This window comes from Taurulus bubalis (assembly GCF_910589615.1).
Source record: "Taurulus bubalis genome assembly, chromosome: 9".
Classification (NCBI taxonomy): domain Eukaryota; kingdom Metazoa; phylum Chordata; class Actinopteri; order Perciformes; family Cottidae; genus Taurulus; species Taurulus bubalis.
Genome location: NC_136597.1, coordinates 14,170,414 through 14,193,547, shown reverse-complemented (window position 1 = coordinate 14,193,547; position 23,134 = coordinate 14,170,414). Strand labels below are relative to the sequence as shown.

Sequence of the window (23,134 nt, the reverse complement as noted above, 5' to 3'; positions counted from 1 at the left end):
CTGATACCTGCCGCCACATTCTGACGGATGTCTCTGTAGTCAGTGTGTGCCGTGTAGACAAACTTCACGGGCCATATGATAGCCACCTGTGTAAACGGTTGGAATATCTAGTGGCTCTGAAACACTGGATCCTCAGAGTGCTGCTCCTGTTGCCGCATGAGACCAGGGAGTTGACTTCTGTTTAGGAGAGGGGAGCCCAGCAGGCAGTCAATGGTAGACATGCTCTAACATACACACAGTTTCATGCATACATGCATGTGCACATATTTACCCACTTGAGTCTATCTTGCTTTTAATATATTTATTTATTTTGTTCTTACTCTCTTACACTGTAACCCTGCAGTTCAACGAGCATAACTATTCGACACTTGCATGGGCATAAACAGTGTGTATGTTTGAGTGTCTGTCTCTCCGGGTCAAAACAGGAGGTGAGGGAGGCTTCTGGTGAGCAGGAGCGGATATTGACACAGCATTAACATGAATGAAAATATTTTTTTGTGTTCAGAGAGCATGAAAAGAACGCCGCCAGACTTTTGGACATGGCCTATTCAAACAAACGCTAGACATCAGCACTCACTCAAACAGTCTTTACACACACACACACACACACACACACACACACACACACACACACACACACACACACACACGCACACACACACACCAGCTTTCTAAAACAGCAGTGAAGGAAGCTGACATTTTGTGATGTGACAGACTGCTGAGCCGATTTTATAAATGCTACCATCTTTGAAATTTGACGCATTCACCGAACTCAGATAGTGCAGAGCAAATATCTCTGCAGTGCAGTACATGCTGAATAAATATTCTAGCTATTGTTGGAATCCCAGGGACACGCGTAAGAGGACAGAATTTCAATGGAGGTGGAAAGAAAGTGGGTGTATGGCTGGGCCCTTGGTAGGCTAGCATAGTCAAAATCATACTAATGGAAACATCAAGGGCGGAGAGTACAACACAAATCAAGAAAAGGGGAGGGAAACAGGGACAGAGGGATGGTTAAGGAGAGGGGAGGCGGGGGACTGAGCTGTTGTTCTTGCTGTTGCCGTTTCTGGTCTGAGCCAGATTTCTGACGGATTACTGCCATTAGAAGGCGAGACCTATTCAGTCACTGTGGGGCCAATGTGAGTAAGTGGAAGCTGTGCCCACTGGCCTGTGTGCATTAGCCTCCTTAAATGGCTATCAATCTGAGGTAGTGGCTTAAGAGATCGGAAATAAAAAATCTTTCAGGCGCACCTTTCATCAGGATGCACGACTAAAATATGCTCTTAGGTTCAAACTGATTAAATTGTGTGTCACAGTGAGTCAGATAGTGCCGGCTCCATGGGAAGCTGACGTTGAACAGTTGTCTCAGCCTCAACAACAGATGAGGGTCTATAATTGCACCAGGCAATGGAATAACCGAGATAGTGTATGTTACGAGACTACCACAAACACAAAGTCCTTCTGTTCTGGAAGGGAACAGGTGCAACGTGGGAGTTGGAGTCATCAGATCTCAGGGGGGTTGGGGTGCAGCTGCTACAGCCTAATGGAATTATTTCCAATTCTGTATCACTGCATTTCTTAATTTACATGCTTGCTATTTGTTGATGGGTATACATTCAGACTCACATTCATATTGTGCATTCATCCCTCGTTCCCTTTTTCTGCCCCGCCTTCAGCTATTCACCCTATTTATTCAGGAATAGATGTTGCTTTTATTGTACATGAGTTTGTGATAATTATTGAGTTTTATTTTTCGTTTTAATCAATGTGGATCAAATGTATGAGTGAAGATTACTACTGGACAGTGTTCTGATTAAATATCTTTTCTGCAAATTAAAAAAAGTTCATCACAAAATGAACCACACCAAAATAAACTTTTTCTTTGCAGAGTGGTGGAATGCTTCCTTGTTATGAATAAGCATGACTTCATGTTGGTTTCACCACACAGCCATGAGGAAGAGACAGAGAGAAACTTATTACAGAGGGCTTTGCGGGAGACAACACTCTGCTCAAGTAACTGGACGCCTGTGGGACTTCCCTGTGGGATATGTGCAAAATGTAATAATGATTCCAGTCACATCTTGTACATTTTGTGTTTTCTTTTTTGAGTGTGTGGGTTCAGAAAGCTGTGGACCTTGAGACGAAACAAAAGACAAGACAGCATATCAATAAGTTCAACATTAATATTTTACACAGTACTGACAATACCTGAATATCTACTCACAAGAAGTGAGTACAGGATACCGTACCAGAGAGAGGGAAGGACAGACAGAAAAGCCATGGTATGATAAGGTAGGATAAAGTAATAACTAGGTTTTACAGAACTAAGGAGTGCGAGATGTGGGTAGATACTATAGACAAACAGAAGGGGAGATTTAATCGGCAGGGCATGAAAGAAACCTTCTACAAAAAAATCCATGGTAACGGTGATAATGACTATCCACATGGAAATAAATACAAAGAGACGCAATAATTGAAAATGAAAGAAAGTGCCTGAGTTAAGAGGCTGAAAACTCAGGTTTATGTTAATGCAGTGGAGGTAGGAGCAAAAAGAAGGTGGTGAAGGAGGACGGCAGGGGAAGAGGAGATACAAGGGGAGGTCTGTAGAGTGACACGAGAGGCAGTATTTCTCAGAGGAGAGCAGGGCAGAGTCGTACTTAGCCTGCCTGGGAGACACAGCACATTTAATCCAGCTGCCTGGGAGGGAGAGCGAGAGATCTCAAGACGATCTAGAGGAAAGAGCAGGCAATTTTCAGCCCTTCAAGCTGATACACACACTCCCCTCATTACCAGCCACACACACACACACACACAAGCTCAAACTCAGACACACCACACCGAGGCAGGTGGCCTCTGCCCAGATCAGTAGCCGTGGCAGAATCTTAACTGCTCTCACTGAGGTTTGAGGTGAGGTTTGGATCCTCCCTGACCGTTGGAGCGTGAGCAGAGTTAGGAGAGCTTCACTTTCTTGCCTATTGCAGAGAGACCGCACGCCAGGCGCGAGGCTCCCCACTCCTCCCCTCTCCCACTCTGCCTTTTCCTGGGCTTCCGTCCAGAGAATGACTGGCTCCAGTGGACCCAAGAGGAGGAACGCAGCCTGAGGATACAGTAAAGCAGATTCAGCCCTGCCTGCCTGCCTGCTTGCCTGCCTGCCTGCCTGCCTGCCTGCTGGGACACACAAATACACTTAGGTTTTACAAATCAGCTCCAACACCTTTGTGGGATTCATCGGCTTGATTTATTATTTTATATTTTTTTCTGTCATCAGATCAGAAAGACTGGATCTAAACTGGACGTACAGACAGACAAACAAACAGACGGACTGACATATGGACAGAGAGCAGTGGGCACTGCGGCGTGAATGTAGCAACTGGACTTCTTTTCTCCCTGGTTACTGAGACCAAACAAGGATAACAGCCAGAGCACTATCCTGTCCAGCGAGGTGGTGGGTGGATGCAGCTTTCATCAGGCTGCTATAAGGGAAAGCAGAGACTGTATAGAAGCTGCAGATACATCTAGTTGAAATGGGCAGTTACCTCCAAGTAGACTTTTGTTGGATTGCTATCTCTTATTAAACATTGTTTGCAGGAACTTGCAGCAAAAATAATTTTTTTTTGGTGTTTTTTTCAATGGACTTTGCTGCCCATATTGAGTGGACTTGCAGGATTTCTGTGTAGATGAACGTTTTTCAATGAGGATGGCAGAGTGCGTACGGACTGTGTCTCTGACACTGATGCTGCTGTCTCTTGTTCTGTTCGGCACGGCTCACACAGCCCACAGCATCTACCCAAGGATACGGCTCTCCCACAAAGGTAAGTAACACCTAGTGCATGTTTATTTCTTTCAATGAGCTTTTGCAGTACATTGTCATGTTGCACACATTCAAATACTCTGTTGCGCTGCATCAATATGAAGGCAAAGTCAGCCTTTAGGTGATGCAGCAGAGTGTGTTAAACTGTCAGGAATAGTCAATACAACCTCAACCGAAACTAGCATTGTCTCTTCAGCGCCTTCAGTGCAGCCTGAGAACAAGACGGGTATAAAATAACAGCATTTTTTTCACATTTAAAAAAAACTCTGCTCCCAATTAACAGCAGTATTCATTCCAACATTTCTGTTTGTACAACTAAAATAAACTTTTTTTCACTCACTTCACTGACTGCTGATGATCAAGGAGCCTCCTTGTAGTTTGTTTTGATTCCTCGACCATGTGGGTTGAGAATATGTGGCTGTCTCTCATGCCATGCTTTTTTGGGCATGGGAATGGATGCGGCTGCATACAGAAAATTGGTTGTGTGTGACTGTTTACGTGTGTGGGAGTGTGTGATATGCGGACTGAATGTTGTGTATCTTTGGACAATAATGGTGTTTTTTTCTTTGGAGATAAAACTATTCAGTAAACATTGGCTTTTTCTCACAGTATCTTTGATCTCTATAGCAACAGAAGGTGACGATTCCACATAAGCCTGTTAGTCATGGTCGAATATAGGTGTGGAATTTGGTCAATAACTCATACATCAATACGGTGAAGTGACTTCGTTATGAGAGTTGAAAAGTCTGGTACATGTGTGAGGAGGGTTTGACATAATTATGAGTTATGGTGTGCATATGTATTACAATGAATAAATAAATACATTAATAACACACTTTTCCAGTATGACTTAATGGAAATGGACATATAAACTGAAGGAAGTTGAAAGAAGAAGAAAACGAGAAAACAAGACCGGTTCTTGTCCTATAGCAATACAACGCTCATATGACAACAAAAGTGAGGAGATCAGTGCTGATGTGCTTTGTCATTATTACCACATCAATATTTGTTATGACTAATTCCTTAACCGCCTGAGGGAAAAGCTGGGGTGATTGGCATCCTCTCTCTCTCTCTCTCTCTCTCTCTCTCTCTCTCTCTCTCTCTCTCTCTCTCTCTCTCTCTCTCTCTCTCTATCGCCTTTGAAAAGCTACTGCATGTTCTGGCTAGCACAGAGCGCCATGAAAAGGCTCCAGTTGGGTCCTATCATTATAGAATGAAAAACATCTAAGCCGTAATATATACCTCATGGGATTTTTCAGTGATTTTTGCACACACACACACACACACACACACACACACACACACACACACACACACACACACACACACACACACACACACGCGCGCACACACACACACACACACACACACACACACACACACACACACACACACACAGACAGACACATATACACATGCATGAGCAGAATAGTAGGAATTCCACAAATGCCAATGACTTCAATGCAGTTCAGGGAGAATGTGGTTTTAACTGTTCACCCTTAGGACTGAGAAAATATTACCATAACATCTGGCATCAAAACAGGGTGGAAAAACTAGTTTCTGCACTTTGACATTAAGATTGACAATGGGTATAGAATGAGTAAATCATTTTTTATTTACCAGCTTCTGGTCCCATGGGCAGAAACCAAGTCGATAAAAAGTCAAAATCAATACACATCTCAATAATATATCATATCAACTTCCTCCCGGTTTCTGGGAACAAATTCCTATGAGCACACTATCATGTGTTTCCATGATGGCCTTTGCATGCGTTGATGTTAACCACACCTTACACATAATGTGCAATGATTATTAGCTCCCTCTTTCATCTATTCCCCATCTTCTTGTCTAGACTTCTGGACCAGTGGAGATTTTTCCTAATGCATTTGATTCGCTTTCATCCCATTCATCCTTTCGTTTGCTTACTCCCCAATTATTTTCCGTTTCAAAAAGTTATTACCCATATTACATGGAGTATTGAGTTACAATCACAGACTCACAGCTGTCTTTAGAGAGAATTGACCCTAATCTTTGACTGCACAGCTTCCGAAGACCTTAAACACAAGCTAAAGACCTATATTGCTTTGACTTTTGGCCAATTAAACGCCCTAAATCCTGACTTCTTAGACATATAAATAACTTGCAGGGATGGGCTCACTAAAGCAGAATAAAAAGTTTTGTTTTGTTTAATTTGTGTGCATTTGGACACAGCTCCCATGATATTTGGATCTGAATCTTGTGGCCTGTGGAGTGAAATGAGCTCTTCTTTTAGGATGACCATCAATTATGCTGCTAATGAAGCTGCTGCGCAGCTAGCATGTGTCAGGTTCTTGACAGGCTGCAGGTAGGTGGCCAGGCCTGACTTATTTTGTTGCCTCTACAGCACCGGCATCATGCCTGGCTTGAGCTGCAGAGAGTGTGATACAGCAGTTCTGACCTAATCAGATCAAAGACACTTCCAAAAACTCTGCCTGTCTGCATAGTTTAATATATTTGCTTAGTTAACTTTGCACTTACTTCTGAAGGTGAGGTTGTGTTGGACACTCAGATCCTGTTAATTCAGTCATTTCAATTCCGCAGTGTTTTTAGTGAAGCTTAAAACTCATATAATAGGTACCTGTCCATAACTGCTTCGGTAACATGCCCTTACAGAAATTATTATCTATAGAGAAATTGAAGAAAACTATGATATAAAAATGTAATTATTCATATCTGAGAAAGTTTACATGCTCTTGCTTCTCTTTGTAGCAAGAAAATCTGGAAAAAATCTCAGAAACTTTAAAGTGTGTCTCTCCTAAATGTGTGTCATATAAAAGGGTAACACACGGAATAAAATGTGGTCATTTCACAATAATTCAATTGACCATGCATACATTCAGCATGTGTGCCAAAGATGTGTTTACTTAAAAGTTACAATCGTTTAGTATGATGTAAACCTTTTTCTTCAGCAGATCTATGAAGGCGAATAAAGTTTTCTGGTGAAGCTGTTCTGACAGGTTTAACATCATACTGTATATGTTCGCTTATATAAATAAACGCATATGGTTTCCCTATTTCAACCCAACATTTACCTCATTGAAAATGTAAACAAAAGTTATTTGAAGCACTTAACAGCTGGATTTACTCACACATGTATGTGTATATAGTCTTTAAAAACTGAATGACTGAAAATATAGGTAAGCACATAGGCTTGTGCATATACATTGTTCAACAAATACTTAACCTATTTCTTTTCTGTAGCATTTACTGTAAAATTATGAGATTGCAGGTGCATGTGTGAACATAGGGATTACTCAGGTAGCAATTACTGTATGTATGAAAACCCCCTTTGAGCTGTAATTTTAAACCTTCCTCTCCAGACAAGAAACTACTCTCTCTCTATATTTTACAACCTCGAAATGATGTAGCTGTAGGTGACTGTCTTCTGAAGGTGAGATGGGGAATACCAGGATGGCCTCAAGTTGTGTCTGCCTGAAATGAAATGAATGAGGGGGATTTTTTTCATATTTTTTTATATATAAATCTAATGTGTGACTTTCTTCCACCTTCACTCTATAATTACCATTTACCACATTGGATCATGGCCATAGGGCAGTCATAGACCATATATATAAACCCACTCACAGATGGAGGTTATGGCAATGATGAGATAAATCACACCTTTTAGGTCAGCAAAGGAAAAGAGATATGTTTTCAACCCCCTCTGCTCCATTCTCACCTCTGTCTCCCTTTCTCATTTTGCCTGTGTACATTTCAGAGTCCTTTTCGCTGCCATTGTGTTATATGTGTGCTCTCCAGTTCATTAATGAGATGTCCAGAGGGGAAGGCAGCTGGTGAAACTCTAATATCCTTTCTGACCTTTTCCGCAGTGAAGGGATCAGGGAGAGGAGATGAGTAAAGTTTGTGGCCTGGGAATAAAAGAGAAGGCACGAAGATGTTTTGAGTCTTCAGAGATTTTGTTGCAATATTAAAAGAGAGGCGGAAAAAAACAGGATGACAGATAAAAGCAAAGATGTCATTTTGTCATGTTATGCCAACTAGTGGGAGACAGAGAAGAAACAAAACAGAATATGGCTACTCAAGTTGTTGGTTAAACTTACAATAACATTAAAAGAACTAATGCACTTACAAATACAGTAAATACATATGCAAGTTTAGATTCTCATGTGTATTACAGCTTAAATAACACTTTTGCCTGCAGTAACATTGCTTCAGATATTTTACACAAAGTACACCACATATCAAAATGTGTCTAGATTTATTTGGACATGTATGCATTGACACACAGTAACCCACATCAATAACCAATAATCCATTTGAGCTCCAAAGTTATGTACATGTATATTTGAGGAAATATAGCTGGGAGCTGATGTGTTTGGACTTTGATGAAATGTAATTCAAATAGAGCAGACTTGTGACATACATACTGTGACACACTGCATGGTTTGACTAAGAGATATAAACCTATTTTGGCCAACACCAACCTAAACTGTCAGTTGTGAATGTGTTCCCGTGATTTATAACATCAATCAGGTCACAAACTTACACTTAGACTTTATTACAGAGAAACATACACTGCTCTCTTTCACTCTTTACCTCATGCTGCATGGACACTCCATGTGGCTTTCATTTTGCTCTGTGACATCATTCCCCCCGCGCACACACAAGAGGATACGGGAACACAGGGCTGTATACCGATAATGGCATTACACCGCAGTTCTCCTGCTCCTGACCCCACTCCCAGGGGCTCAACAGTCTCAGGCCTCGACGGCACGAGGAGAACAGACTCGCCCCTTATTCTGTCCCCTTTAACTCCAGCCCACTTCAAACATTCTCGTTGTTTCTTTTCCAGCACACAACTCCAATAAGTCAATGTGTAAACCTATACAGACTTTTTTCACTGGAAATATGAGACTGCCTACCGCTAGTTTTATTTCTGATATGAAATGTGTGTATGCAAATGTGATTTGTGTTTTAAAGTTTCCTGAGGAAGGTTTTATGTGAACTCCTGTGTGCATTTATTTTTGACTAAACATGAATATGTACCATATCTTCTCGGGCATCTTTCAGCACTGCTCAGACAGCCGGTGGAAGTGTCTGTCTTAAGGGAGTCCTTTTTTCCTGTGTTTTCCATTTGAAGTGGGATCACAGTCGGGCCATGTGTCTCCCTGGCTCAGTTGCCGATGGAGGAAAACCCTCCTCCTCTCAGCTCCTTAGCTTACGGCTAAGGAGTCCTCATTGACTGCAGATGGCGAGAAAAACTTGGAAGATAGAGTTGGAGAGAGAGAAAGGGGAACTGCGGAAATCCCCCCTTTCTCTTCTTCAGTATAAGTAATGGTCTCAACTGTCTGTAACTGGTACACATACAAAAATAAACACTGTTTCTCTCTCAGTTTGTCAGTATAATCACATCCACCCATGTTGTTTAATAGTAACTCTGTAATCCTGTGATTAATGAACACTTTATTATAAATTGATGAGATTGATAGATTTTACAACCTGGTCTCACTCCCAACTCATCAAATACTGAAGCTTGGTCACAGCCCTTTGATGTCCGATACCGATGCACACAGCTTTAGCATCTGTAAGCGACGCACAGTGCTTTCAAATAATGTATCATTATTAGACGCTCAGAACAACAGAAGTAGTGTAAAATATGCAATAATCCACAAAGGGCTTCCAACTATGAAGCAGCGTTAGTTTTGCGCGCGTGAGTAAATGCTTGTTTCAGGGTCTTTTTAGGCAAAGAGCATGTTTGACTTAACTGGACTACTGACTCAAGTGACTACAGAGTGACATACAAATCACGTGACTAACGACTCATGTGACAAAATGGAGAAAGAAAACCGGGTTAGCTGTTCGTGTCTGGAGCGAAACTAAAAGTAAATGTTCACCCTTTGTCATGTCAGTTGTTAGTCACATGACTCACGTTAGTAGCACATGACTTATTTGTCACTTGGTGGTTACTTGAGGTGTTAGTCAGTCAAGTTAATGTCAACCATGCTCTTTTAGGAAAATTAAGTGTTTTTTTCTTCTGTGAAGATGGAACCCTGAAAGGACAATATGCATGTAGTTAAAACTGATATGTGTTCACATGACATGTTCAAAACCAATGCTGTAGGGGAAGCTAGAGTGTCATAGTTTTAACCTTAGGCCCACTGACTAAGTGTTGGCATTTGACTAGTTGGGAGTGAGAATGTGTTGGATTATAGTTTATTATCATTTACATGTGCATATTGGTGGGAATGAAACTTTTTTTCTTTTTCCTTTGAAGCTGAGTTTCCTCCTTTTGTTTCATCACATGAGCATGGCATGGAAACATTCTACTTTAGAGTTAAATATACATCTACAATATCATGTTTACAATTCTACACATTTAAACAAAATTATGGAACGAAATGTATCCGTTTTTGTGCTTGATTGAGATCAAGACAACTTGTGCGTGTATATCTTGCTATGAGTGTGTCATTGTATATCACCTGCCACTCGTGATTATTAACAAAGACAAGTGAAAAGTAGATACAAAAATAAAAAAGGGGTTTGGCTCATGGAGTCCATCACTTAAAATAGCCATCCATGTCTGTCATCTGAATAAGTCGTAGCAGATACAACTTCACATGAAGAAGGAGCTGATTGTTTCAGAGCTCGGCTTAACACTTGTGGAAAAGTTGGAGTTGAGTTGTTTACTATCCTCAAAACAAGTTCAGCTTAACTGAGAAGGGACTCTGAGGAGATGATGAGAGACAGAGCGTGCACGCGTGCGTGTGAGTGAGTGAGTAAGAGAGAAAGAGGGAGAGAAAGAGCTCCAAGTGTGTGTGGATTAGATAATTACAGGAAGCATGTCTGAGCCCTGGCAGAACGCCACTGCCACATCCCCTCAGTCTCTGCCACCTAACTACCCGAGATCTAATACTACTCAAACAAACAGTCGCTTGTCTCCAACGTAGACATCTTAATAGCAACACAATATACACAGTCACCCACTCCTCTGTGGATACCTCATCCCATGTTAAACAAATAAAACCTTCTACAGAGTGTATAGCGTTGCTATGAGTAATCTACAGAAATTGGATACACACTCTCTCCTTCTATCTTGGAGATCAAGTATCACTAAAAATATACAGATGCTAGGAAAACAAATCATACAATTACCCCCTGCAACCTCTGCATTGAAAGACATCTCAGAATTATTTGAGGTAGCTTTAAAGTTGGCATAGAATTACAATCATGCTGGTGGTCGCCATTGTTTTTACTCTCTCTCTCTTCATTTAAGGAGGCTTTCTAAAGAGTAGTGCACGGATGGCCTGATCCCCAAGTAATGCAGCATATGGTGTAGTGTTGTGAACAAAGCCCTAAGGCTGGCTCCTCCCCCAACCAATTCCCTAATCAAGGCCAGGTTATAAAAGGCACCTGTTGGCATAATCTTTTATTTATTTGTTTTGCCCCTGCCCTGTCTCTGTGGTGGCTGTAGTGTCTCGTGTCCCAGAAACTCCATTGTGTTCCTGCCTGCAATGAGTGACTCTTGCGAGTGGTTTACATGCTGGTGTTTTGCCTATGTTTTGCATTTGTTGTTTTGCTATTGTTTTTTTTGTTTTTTTGTTGCTCCTTGTAGTGTTGTTTGATTTACATTGGTTAATAACCAACTATGTTTTTTTAATGTATTATTGGTACTAGTTCCGTTTTTCTTTCGGTGAAGTAGAGTGCCATTGTTGGGAGGCTAGACACCCATGGTGAGGTCCCTACACTTTGTGCATACATGTACGAGCACTGGGATATGGGTGTGGACTGCACAATATCTGTTGTACGGATTGCTGTGTTGCACCTGAGGTGAGCTATCGGTGGAACCCCTGGGCTCTCCCCAGTGTAGTCTGTCTCCCCACCAGTTGCCTCAATTTAAATCCTGCAGTTCTGCTTAGTCATGTTGGGCAGGACATTTTAGACTAAAGATTGTGATGTAGTTTTGGAGTTTTTAGTAAGGCCTTTTTAGCTTAGCTTGTAATAAAGAATTGTTTCTAAATCCCTGATTAATTTCAGCTGTTTTCATTTGTCCATTCATATTCTTTCCAACTCCTGTCCCTGCAAATTAGATTAATTTTAATTCCTCAAATCAAACCTTAAGTTAATTTTACAAAACATTTCTGTCTCCCATCGGTTACAAATATATGTTTCTTATCAATTCTCAAAACAATATCAGAAGGTTCTTAAGTCCATATTTCCTGCGGTGTAATTCCCCAGGTGGCTTGTTGGTTTCCTCTCATTTCCCCCCTGAGGCTCCTGCCACATGTGCATGAAAGTAAAACCAAATGGAGAAAATACAGCCTGTGCAATGCTAGTGCTATAAATTTGATTGCAAACCCTGGCTTGTCTGCTTGAATCTGTCTGAGGTTTCAAAAGTTGTGCTAACACACACCAGACCCCCATTTTGTCTTTTACAAGGACACCCGGTTTAACCCGGTCATGTGTTAATGAAAGGTTTTTCAGACCAATGTGCGCCAGAGGAAGTGCACACCTCTGGGGCCTCAGCACTTCGTTTAAATCCTTCACCCTCATCCTCTCCAGAAGCTCACCAAGAGCAGGTATTGAGGAGCGGCTTGTCAGTTTCAATCAGGTAGATACAACTGGGTGTTGTATTGGGTGTCGTTGTACGGTGTGCATGTCTGCATGCAAACTATCTGTCTGCTTGGTCTGTAATTATTCTGACGAGCCTGTGTTTATATTGTATGACATATCTGTCATGGTCCACTGCTTCCTTTTTAATGTAGGATTTCAAAACACCTAAAGCAAGACCGACAGGGAGTGGCAGCTGATCTCAAACTAATGGCTGATAAAGAGACTGATTCCGTTTCCTGTCTGATAAAACTGCTTCCTCCTGGTAAAAGAGTCCATACACCCTGCCTTGTACATCACATGTCCCTCCCATTAATCTCAACATCTTTCCCAGGACACATATCCCACTTCTTCCATCTCTGCTTCTGGAAAGTGCATTTATGGTTGCTCTATAGCAGTTTATCAGCTGTCACGTACTGGTGCATTGGAGGTTGTCTTTGAGTGGCTGGTCCTCTTTTATGCCATGTGAACTTTTACTGATGGTAAAACAAGACACTTTGTAGATCTATGACCAAGCCAATGACACATAGAAGCGTAGCTGACGTGAGTAGGAGGAAGCATACACGCCACATCAGAGGTAAGATAGAAAGATAGCCCTGCTGCTGATCTTTGACCTCCTCTTGGGGAATATATGAATTAGAAACACATGTTGCAATGTGCCCTTAGCCATTGGGCCATTTGGGATTCAGATGCAGGTTATTGGAGCATTTAGAAATCCTTTGAGGATGGGTTTTGGTCAAATGTAGTCTTACTGAAGATTAAATTATCTGAAGATTAAATTTGGCAAGAAACATAAGAGGATGTTTGAAATGAAATACAAACTCTGTCTAAATTTCGACCTATCTATATCTTTCTAGCTGAAATTGCTTAATTGCAGACCTCTATTGTGTTACTTCTGTGTATTGTTTTGTTTTAATCTTGTTGTGCCTGTGTTGTTGTCTGCAGAGCTGTGGCAGCTGAACAGGACCTGGGTGTTCCAGGGACCTGGGACAGCGTCTCTTCAGCCCCAGACCATGCTACTTGATGAGGGTCATGGGAGGCTTTATGTTGGGGCCAAGAATACTCTGTTCTCCCTTAGCCTGGACCAGGTCAACACACACCACAGAGAGGTAGGCCTGTTTCCATCCCTCACTGCCTGTGAGGGAGAGAGACACACCTATAGGGCAATAGGTTAGCCAAACTATTTGTGCATGTGTGCATTTTCAAAACAGCACTTTAACTTTTTTTCAAATTAGAAATTGAAAAAGTAGCATAATACCCATGTGAGATTATTAACAGTGAACATAATATACACCTAACTATGTATGTAGTACGTATGTACAACATATGTAATGTATTTGTATTTCTTTATGTGGAAATCTTTATTGTAAATATGAGCACAACTGTGTTTTTCCACAGATCCAGTGGGCCAGTACAGAATCTCAGATTGAGGAGTGTTTGATGAAGGGAAGGGAAAAGGTACGGGACACGGTTGACATGATTGCATACAAATACATATTCTCAACTGGGCATTGGTAGAATGGATGAGATTTATTTTCAAGGGAAAAGCACAAATGTCCAGTTAATAATGTGCATTAACTTGGTATGTTTATATGAAGTATAATCAAATTGATGTGTCAAGATAGATCCATTATAGAGATAGATACTGCCAGAATGAATCGATTGATTTACATAGTGTATCTCACTGTGCTCATTAACCTTTGTTTAACCTGAAGTAATAATGTTATTGATGAGGCCATAAAAGGCCTGGCATTTTGCCAGTACACCATTCTCTCTGCTTTTTCTCTTTAGCCCCTCACCCAACAACCCTGCTCTCCATCCACTGCTTCATCTCTGTATTTCTTCCAACAGTCGGAGTGTGCTAACTACATCAAGGTCTTGCAACAGTACAACCAGACTCATTTGCTGGTTTGTGGAACAGGAGCCTTTAACCCCATCTGTGTGCTGGTCAGAGTGGGACACACTGGGAAGGTGAGTCCTAAAGACAGAATTAGAGTTTGGTTTAGCAACCAAATATAAACATGCTATACAAAGGGTTCCTCCTGCTCCTTATTTTAATGAAAATGTTGCAAATTTCATTATTATGTAGTCAGCCAAATTGTGCATCATGCTCCTCTGGTGTACACTCATTCCTCTTTAGTTGGAGTAGCTAAAATAGTCTTCACTGTTTTTTTACTCTTGTTTTAGCCAAGAGCTCCTAGAACTATGAGTACAGCTTGGAGTGTTTAGCTACTAATCTCATGCTGCTGTGATTGAGTTCACCCTCCTAGCAACGAGAAGTGATGTGAGGTGGAGACGGAAATGACAGTTAGTAAGACAGGGTGGAGTTTTTGTTTTCCTCAGAGGGATTTTTTTGGTGAATCTTGTCCAAGTAAACAGGGAACACAGGCCAGGTGCTGCTTTCTGAAAGAGCATGTTTCAAGAAGTTAGTGTATTCTAATGTTCTGTCTCACTCAGGGTACAATTTAAATGCATGTGTCAGCTGCCTAAATTGATTTTTAAGGTGCACATGAACCTTGTGTGTGCTAGTGTCCATGCAACATTTCTGGTCATGTTTATCTACATTATGACCCATATCTCCAAGATGTTACATGGAAAAGACAGGGGTGTATTTAGAGTGTGAGGAAGTTTCTACCCTGCATTTCAACACTGGTCCAATAGGTTGACCAGGAAAGTTACACCATCCAAACAGGAACCACTCTTAACCATCACTCATATCATTGGAATGCTCATAGCAAGAGAGACTGGGTCCATATAGAGTACAAGCTTGTACAAAAGTTGTATACTAGGTGGATAAAGATAAAGATCTTAAATAAAGATCAACTATCATAGAACATACTTTGGCCCTTTACCAAGGAGATTACTGAGTAACAAATCAAGTATTAATGCACCACTGGCCAAGACATACCAAACAAAAAAAAACAGCCCACATTCCAGAGTACTTAATGTAGGGTAATTTTATATCAGCCTATTGTACCTATTTTACGTTTGTTTTTGTTATAATATGATGGATGAGTTTAACCCAGAAACGGACTTCTGTTACAGTCATATGACAGGGAGCAGTTACAGCACAGCAGGGTGCCGTGGCTACTCGTAAATCAACATATGACATTCCCTCTGTTCTGCCAGTGACAGTCATAAACACTGTGGTGGCCCACAAGATATAAGCTGTGGTTATATAGACAGTTCTTTATGTATGTGTGTCTGCACATGTGTGTCTCTGTCACCTGCTGTGGAGTAATAAGAACAGAAGAGTGGAAGTAGGGAACTCACGATGTTGGTTATACACATCCAGACAAAACTCCTTCATTTGGTCATCCATCACTCCTTGTCTCATCTGTCTTTCTTCCTCTTTCTCATCCATCACTTTCTGATCCCTCCTCTCTCTCCTTCACCTTTATCTCTCTCTTCACGCACAACCACCTCTTGGGGTTTGTCTGGATGTTGTTAAAGCCTTCGCAAGGGTACGACTTTTGAGTGTTTCATGTATGTTTGTGTATGAATAAATATGCATGTGTGTCATGTGTTAATGTTCTTAGGACAGGCAGTTTGCTCTGGAAGAAGACAGTATCATGAGTGGCAGAGGACGCTGTCCATACGACTCCAACAGTCCCTGCACGTCTACGCTCTCCAGTAAGACACTGTTCACTCATCACCTCACCATTAGCTAAGTTAAAAGCACAGTTTGTGATGTATGTTTTCACTTATACAATGCAATTCCACATTGAAGAGATGTGTTCACTTTGTTGACCGATCCTATACCATGCAATACTGCCCTCTTGTGGTGTTTTTTCATGTCTGTATTTCAATCGCAGTAAAAGGGGTCTCACATTTAATCACATTTATTTGTATGCATTGTTGTTAATTGAGTGTGTTTGTGTGTTTGTATGCATTAGGAGGAGAGCTGTACATTGGCCTGTACACAGACTACTGGGAGAATGATGGTGCATTTTGTCGACTTAACAACCAGACCTACACACGCACTGAAAGAGACGACAGGCAGCAACTTAATGGTTGGTATATTTTACAGGAAATTGACATCCCTTTGAATGCAATGGAGTGCAAACATATATATGTTCCTTCCCATACCTGATTGTTTCATTATTGTAAATCAAATTAAATTCATTAGTTGGTTATTAAACGTTAAAGAAAATGTGACACTGGCCTACTGCAGTTACTGTGTGCCATCCACATGTTGACAATACAACTGTTTTTATCAGGACGAGTTCTATTTGAGGATTCATGAGTTTGTGTTGTTTCTTTATTTTTTTAAATAATGAAACCATATCTTCAGATGTATACATGTGTATCTTAGACCTGGCTATTATAAAAATATTTTCAAGAGTTACCATAACAACCTTCTGGGGATAAATTTAAAATGAACAGCTTATAAATAAAAGGCATACTGTTTGCACTATACAGCTACCTCCACTACCTACCCGTTTTTAACTTTGTGTTTCATTCCAACCTTTTAGTGACAAATTCTTCTCCCTACAGAACCCAAATTTGTGGGGTCTGCAGTTATTCCTGACAACGATGACAGGGATGATGATAAAGTGTATTTCTTCTTCACTGAGCGAGAGACGGATGCTGAGGGAGGAAACAAGGCTGTGTATACTCGTGTGGGCCGAGTCTGTGCGGTGAGAATGCAAATGCTTTAAAAAAGATGTCTAGCCATTATCCAGCTAAAGCCAAAGTACAGCAGCATTTACATTATATATCTGCCTTCATCTTTTAGAATGATCAAGGAGGACAGAGAATGCTGGTGAATAGATGGAGCTCCTTCCTGAAAACCCGTCTCATCTGCTCTGTGGCTGGACCAAATGGCATTGATACACACTTTGATGAACTTGGTGGGGCTACAAGGAAACTATTTGCATGCCATCTTATCTATGTATTGCATAATGCTTGACACAAATGTATGCATCTGCATCTACAATTCTCACAATTTGAAGAGTCACTGTGGTATGAAGGATTTTTGTTTCATTGTGGTTCTAATTTGCAGTATTGGTCACCAATATTTAGTAGTATGCTAAAACATCACATTTCAACACTTGGGTTTGTTTACAAAAGATACACAGCAAGTATCCAATGTATCAAGTGACTAAAGCCCCAGTGAGTGCCTCTCATGTATTACCTTTAGGCTACATAAAAAAAGGGCTGATCCTTGAAAACCCTAGAAACTCATTGTACAAGGCTTCCTGTGGTTCTGAAGATATTTCCACAAACCACAAAGCCTCTTCTATCCATCTGGATGAAAAACATATCCCTTCGTCTGCTGCATAAGAACAATTTTCACCACTTTCACAACCTGTTAGGAGAAATCTTCAGACCAAAGTTCCCAAAAGACTATTTGTACTTAACAAACTGTCTCAGCCAATTCTGTGAAGCTGTACTTTGCACAGGTCAGCACCATGCTCAAAAAGACAGTGCTAAGATGCTGATGCTTAGCAGGTATTGAGTTAACTGTATTCTCCATGAAAGAAATTGTAGAGACTTTTCACTGAAACACAAAAATGTCAACCTTGCATGCCAGACAAACAGCTAATTTAAATATGTTGTGTTTCAGAGGATGTGTTTGTGCTCAAGAACAAGGATGGGAAAAACCCTGAAATCTTTGGCCTCTTTAGAACAACAAGGTGAGTGGAGTGTGACGTCAGCATTTCATTATACAGTCACAAATTGACTATCTATCAAATCACTAATATAACCTTCTTTTGCAGTGCGGTGTTTAAAGGGTTTGCAGTATGTGTCTATCACATGGATGATATAAGAGCAGCCTTTAATGGTCCATTTGCTTACCGAGAGAGACCTGAGCATCACTGGACAGCTTATGAAGACAGAGTCCCCTACCCACGACCTGGATCTGTGAGTCTTAAAGTCTGGATAAAGTCATGTTTATAGGATGTCATTTCCTGATGTACCATAATTATGCATTCACAGCACTCACCACTAGTCTCAGTCCATGACAGACGTCATTTGGTAGGCACAGTGTTGATGTAGCAAAGCTCTGGTGAATGTCAGCACTGCTGTAGCTAGCTCAGCAGGGCATAAAGGGACAGTCTGAGCCAGACTAAAGCATGTCAGCTTTTATTATTTTTTTTACACTGAATAAAAGACCAATCTGTCTTTGTCCCTGCCCCCTCTCTATTCCTGTCACACCCTCTCTTTGACAGTGTGCAAGTAAAGTGAACGGAGGTGGCTTCTCAAGCTCTAAGGAGTTTCCTGATGAGGTTTTGCGCTTTGTGCGTTCTCATCCTGTGATGTATCGTCCAGTCCTTCCACAGCACCATAGACCTGTCCTGCTGCAGACAGAGCCAGGCAGGAGAAAGCTGACCCAGATCGCTGTGGACAGAGTCCAAGCCCAGGACGGACACTATCATGTTCTCTACATTGGCACTGGTACACACACTGTGAAGTTAATACAGAATGCCTTATGCATTATACCGCAACAATGAAAGACACACTGAAGATACTTTAAACGTTTGGGTGCACAAACACATTTGACATTACATTTTGATGGTATAAACTCATATATAAAAACAACAGGTGTCGCTTATAATGAGGCAATTTGAATCTTTGCGCTGGTTATGAAGAGAAATAAATTGTATCCCATTACCTGTAAACTGTAAGCAACAGTGTAACATTGTTGTCTTTTTTAATAGACGACTCAGTGGTGTTGAAAGTTATCACCATCTACAACAAAGACACAGACACTATGGAGGAGGTGCTGCTGGAAGAGCTGCAAGTATTCAAGGTACTCATTTTTAGCTACAAAATGTGAAACAAGTACACCCTGTAACCAAGCAAATGCTTTATTTCAGTGCAGACCGTTATTGCAGCAGTTACACAACAACAGGGGGTATTTTAAAAAACACTTATTGCAGATTTGCTTCCTTTCCATCATCAAAGGGGCACAAGTATGATTGAGCAACAGACCAGCTGTGAGAGATCTTCAGAACGATTTGAAGATAGCAATTCTACTGAGATCTTCAAGCCATTTCATTTAGAAAATGGCTGATCCCTGATATGGGATGGATAGAGAAGCATGACGGGATTCCTCTTGTGACAAAGAACTTCATGTCAGCTCTTGTTACTTTATCCTTATAGCATATAATGAACCACTATTTTTTTTAAACAGTAAGATGTTTTCTGTTTGCAGGTGCCAGCACCAATAAGAGAGATCATAATATCACCTAAACGGGTAAGAGGAACATGCAAATCTATTTTCTGTTCACTCATGCAATTCTGTTGTTTAGCCACAAGATGTTAACATTGGTACATTTTTCATTAACTTGTATTGAATGTAGATGTTATGTGGCTATACAACCCATTTAATTGAGGTAAAGATAGAAAGCATGTTTATGAATTCCAATTAAACTGTTTGCTGATATTAATGGTGCTTATGTTGTTGGGTCAACAGCAACAGCTGTATGTTGGATCAGAAGTGGGTGTGGCCCAAGTCAGACTGCATCAGTGTGACCTGTATGGCTCAGAATGTGCTGATTGTTGTCTGGCCAGAGACCCTTACTGTGCCTGGGATGGTCTCACCTGCACCAGATACTACCCTGCTGGAGTCTACACCAAGAGGTAAGAGCACACACACTCACACTGTGTGTGTGCGTGTGTGTGTGTGTGTGTGTGTGTGTGTGTGTGTGTGTGTGTGTGTGTGTGTGTGTGTGTGTGTGTGTGTGTGTGTGTGTGTGTGTGTGTGTGTAATGCCAGCTGTTCACACCTCAACCAGCAGTTATGTTCCATCAAAGTGTCTGAATGTCACAGTGCTCTCAGGCTCGTTTGCCTCGTCATTATTACAGGCTGTAAGCGACGTGATAGCCAGGTGTTGTATAACACCAATCAGTGTACCCTTGAACATCCTCCCTCTTTCTGGATTTTCTTTCTCTGTCACCTTATTTGATTTGTTTTCTCTTTTCTTCCACCCATTTCTTGCACTTTCCTCACATGTTCAAAATGACACTCTCTACTTCCCTTCTCCCTTCTCAGCAGACGATTCAGACGGCAGGATGTTCGCCATGGCAACGCTGTCCAGCTGTGCAATGGGCTGCAAATTGATGGTTAGTGTATAGTGTGTGTGTGTGTGTGTGTGTGTGTGTGTGTGTGTTTGCACACGGCATGGTGGACAGACAAATACTGTACACAAGCAAGGAAATTATGCAGTTCTATAGAAGCACTAAACTGGATATAAAAATATACGACCTCTTCATGTGTTATTGCAGTTGGAGGTGAGAGGTTAGTGTGCTTCTACTGAGGCGATAGATTGGACCAATCTACTCTGTTTGTCAGCTAATGAAAGGTTGCATCAGTTCGTTGCAATCTCTCTTGCCCTTTTACGATGTGTATGTGTGTGTGTGTATGTGTGTAGATGAACAATGGCAAAGAGCTGAGGAGAGGCTGGTGTACGGTGTGGAGAGCAACAGCACTTTACTTGAGTGTGTCCCTCGATCACTTCAAGCCAAGGTCCTCTGGTTCTTACAAAAAGCCGGAGAGAAACATGAGGTGAGTTTGATCGCATTGAAAACATGTGAAACAATATATCTCACTACAAGCACAGATACAAAAAGTACATACAAATACAATACACAGATAATAACAGATAAGAGTCAGTTAACTTAAACCCTATTTAATGTTGTAATTGATTTGGTGGCAAATGAGTTTCCCCACTGGGAATTAATAAAGCTTTTGAATCTAATCCACAGCTATTGTGTACATACTACAAAACAAAAGGTTCCTCTTACCCTTCTAGATCTGTCCGTCCATGTAACTAGTTTTGGTTTGACTTAGATTTCATGCTACTTCAGGGCAAATGGGCTGAATGGAAATGCATTTACATAGCGAGGTTGAGTAACAGTGATATTGTTTCTGGAAGGAGTTTGGTGTATATATATATATATATATATATATATATATATATATATATATATATATATATATATATATATATATATATATATATTGATTATTCAAGTGAGTAGAGTCCCACAAAATATGGAAAATTAAGTGTATAATAATAGATTTTAATTGTTTTATATTCAAACTACAGCAAACAAACAAACCAGGGAGGTTTATATATTTCACATTAATCTAAGTACAGAAGTCTCTGTATTGAGTGCACTATTGAAGTTCTACTGTTTCTTCATTTATCCTTCTGTTCTGTAGGTTTTTTTAATTAAAATGTCTCTCAGAAGAAAACCCAATGCAGCAGCTTTGCAAATGTCTGAACTGATGGACTTGTTTTGCCTTTTTACCTCCATGTAGGTTCGAGGTGACGAGCGAGTTATTATGACCTCCCATGGGCTGCTGTTTTTACGAGTGAGAAGTTCTGATGCTGGTATGTACGTATGCCAGACTGTGGAACATGGATACGTGCACACATTATTACGTATCTCTCTACACGTGCTCAGGGGTGAGAGGGTGGAGTCAGCCATCCACAGGGTCAATGATGGGGAAGGAGAGAAAGTGGCAGCTCCATGCCTCTCCTCTACGGGCCCCCCACCAGCCCCCAGCATCAGCCCCAGGGCTCTGGGGCCACCTTCAGTCCCAGGCCCCCACTCCAGGCTGTGGTACAAGGAGTTTCTCCAGCTGATTGGCTACGGGGATGCTCAGAGAGTAGAGGAGTACTGTGAGAGAGTGTGGTGCTCTGATAAAAAACGCAAAAAGACAAAAAGGAAGTATGCTGCTCCAGGTGGCGAGAAGAGAGGGAAAGGGAAACGAGACGAGAACTCCCACCGAGTGCCCAGGCACACCGCGGACACCTGAGGAGAGCGGAGATCGACTCGCACACACACACACACACACACACACACACACACACACACACACACACACACACACACACACAAACATACTCGAAAGGTCAGACTCAATCCGTGTTTGCACCATGTAAAAGGTATTTACTTTGCTTTCTACAAGAGCAGTAACAGAAAAACAACAGTACTGTAGCAGGTTGTCTAGCTGTTGTAGCGACATCTATCAGTGGTTTGACTGTGATGTTTCCACTTATTTTAAAATGCAACATTTTGCCTTTTGGCATGGAGTAGACTGATTATGTGGTGCAGACCCTGTGTAAATAAATACATTAAACGTCAGTGTCAGAGCAGCAGAGGACCTGGAAGGAGATTGAGGACTGATTTATCCTTGTTGCCTCTGATCTGAAAAGAGACAATATAATATTTAAGCTGCTGTGGAGTGACCCAGCCCAACCCAGCTGTCAACCCAAACGCACACAGAGACCCACGGCCCAACTCTCATTCAATGGCTCAATATGACAAACTCTTATATATATTATGAGATAAAACTATGTTAAAGGTAGGTTAAGGCCTTCTAATCTTTTTTTGGTACTATGATAACTTATTTCTTTTTTTGTTGTTTTTGATGTCATAAACTGGAAAATATTATGTTGTTGTTTTTGTATAGTGAATAATGCCTTGAGCTTCATTATAATGCTAATTTGATGACAGTATGATCATCCTTGTGGTGTGTGTGTGTGTGTGTGGTTACAATAGCCGCAAAGCATACATTCGATGCTGCAATGCCACTATTATTGATATTTGAGGCATGTTTTAATTATAATTATGCCCTCAATGGAATAATTACTATTTAAGCACTTAAATGTTACAGTAGATGAAAAATGGTCCCATCAGTGAATATAATTGTTATTGTAAGTGTCTACATTTACATCAACAGATCAAGTGTACCAAC

At 41.1% G+C, this 23,134-nt stretch overlaps 1 protein-coding gene across 1 annotated transcript; it reads left to right on the top strand.

Moving 5' to 3' along the window:
* Window positions 1-3,691: 3,691 nt before the first annotated feature.
* On the top strand, window positions 3,692-22,605 carry sema3e (sema domain, immunoglobulin domain (Ig), short basic domain, secreted, (semaphorin) 3E; the record flags this gene model as incomplete). Its single annotated transcript, XM_079224023.1, has 17 exons — window positions 3,692-3,812; window positions 13,364-13,527; window positions 13,817-13,876; window positions 14,270-14,389; window positions 15,958-16,051; window positions 16,315-16,431; window positions 16,916-17,058; window positions 17,157-17,271; window positions 17,988-18,057; window positions 18,142-18,286; window positions 18,595-18,820; window positions 19,084-19,175; window positions 19,581-19,622; window positions 19,842-20,008; window positions 20,420-20,490; window positions 20,799-20,932; window positions 21,692-22,605. 17 exons carry the CDS (start codon window positions 3,692-3,694, stop codon window positions 22,190-22,192), a joined length of 2,382 nt encoding a protein of 793 aa, XP_079080149.1. The 3' UTR covers window positions 22,193-22,605.
* Between the last annotated feature and the right edge of the window lie 529 nt (window positions 22,606-23,134).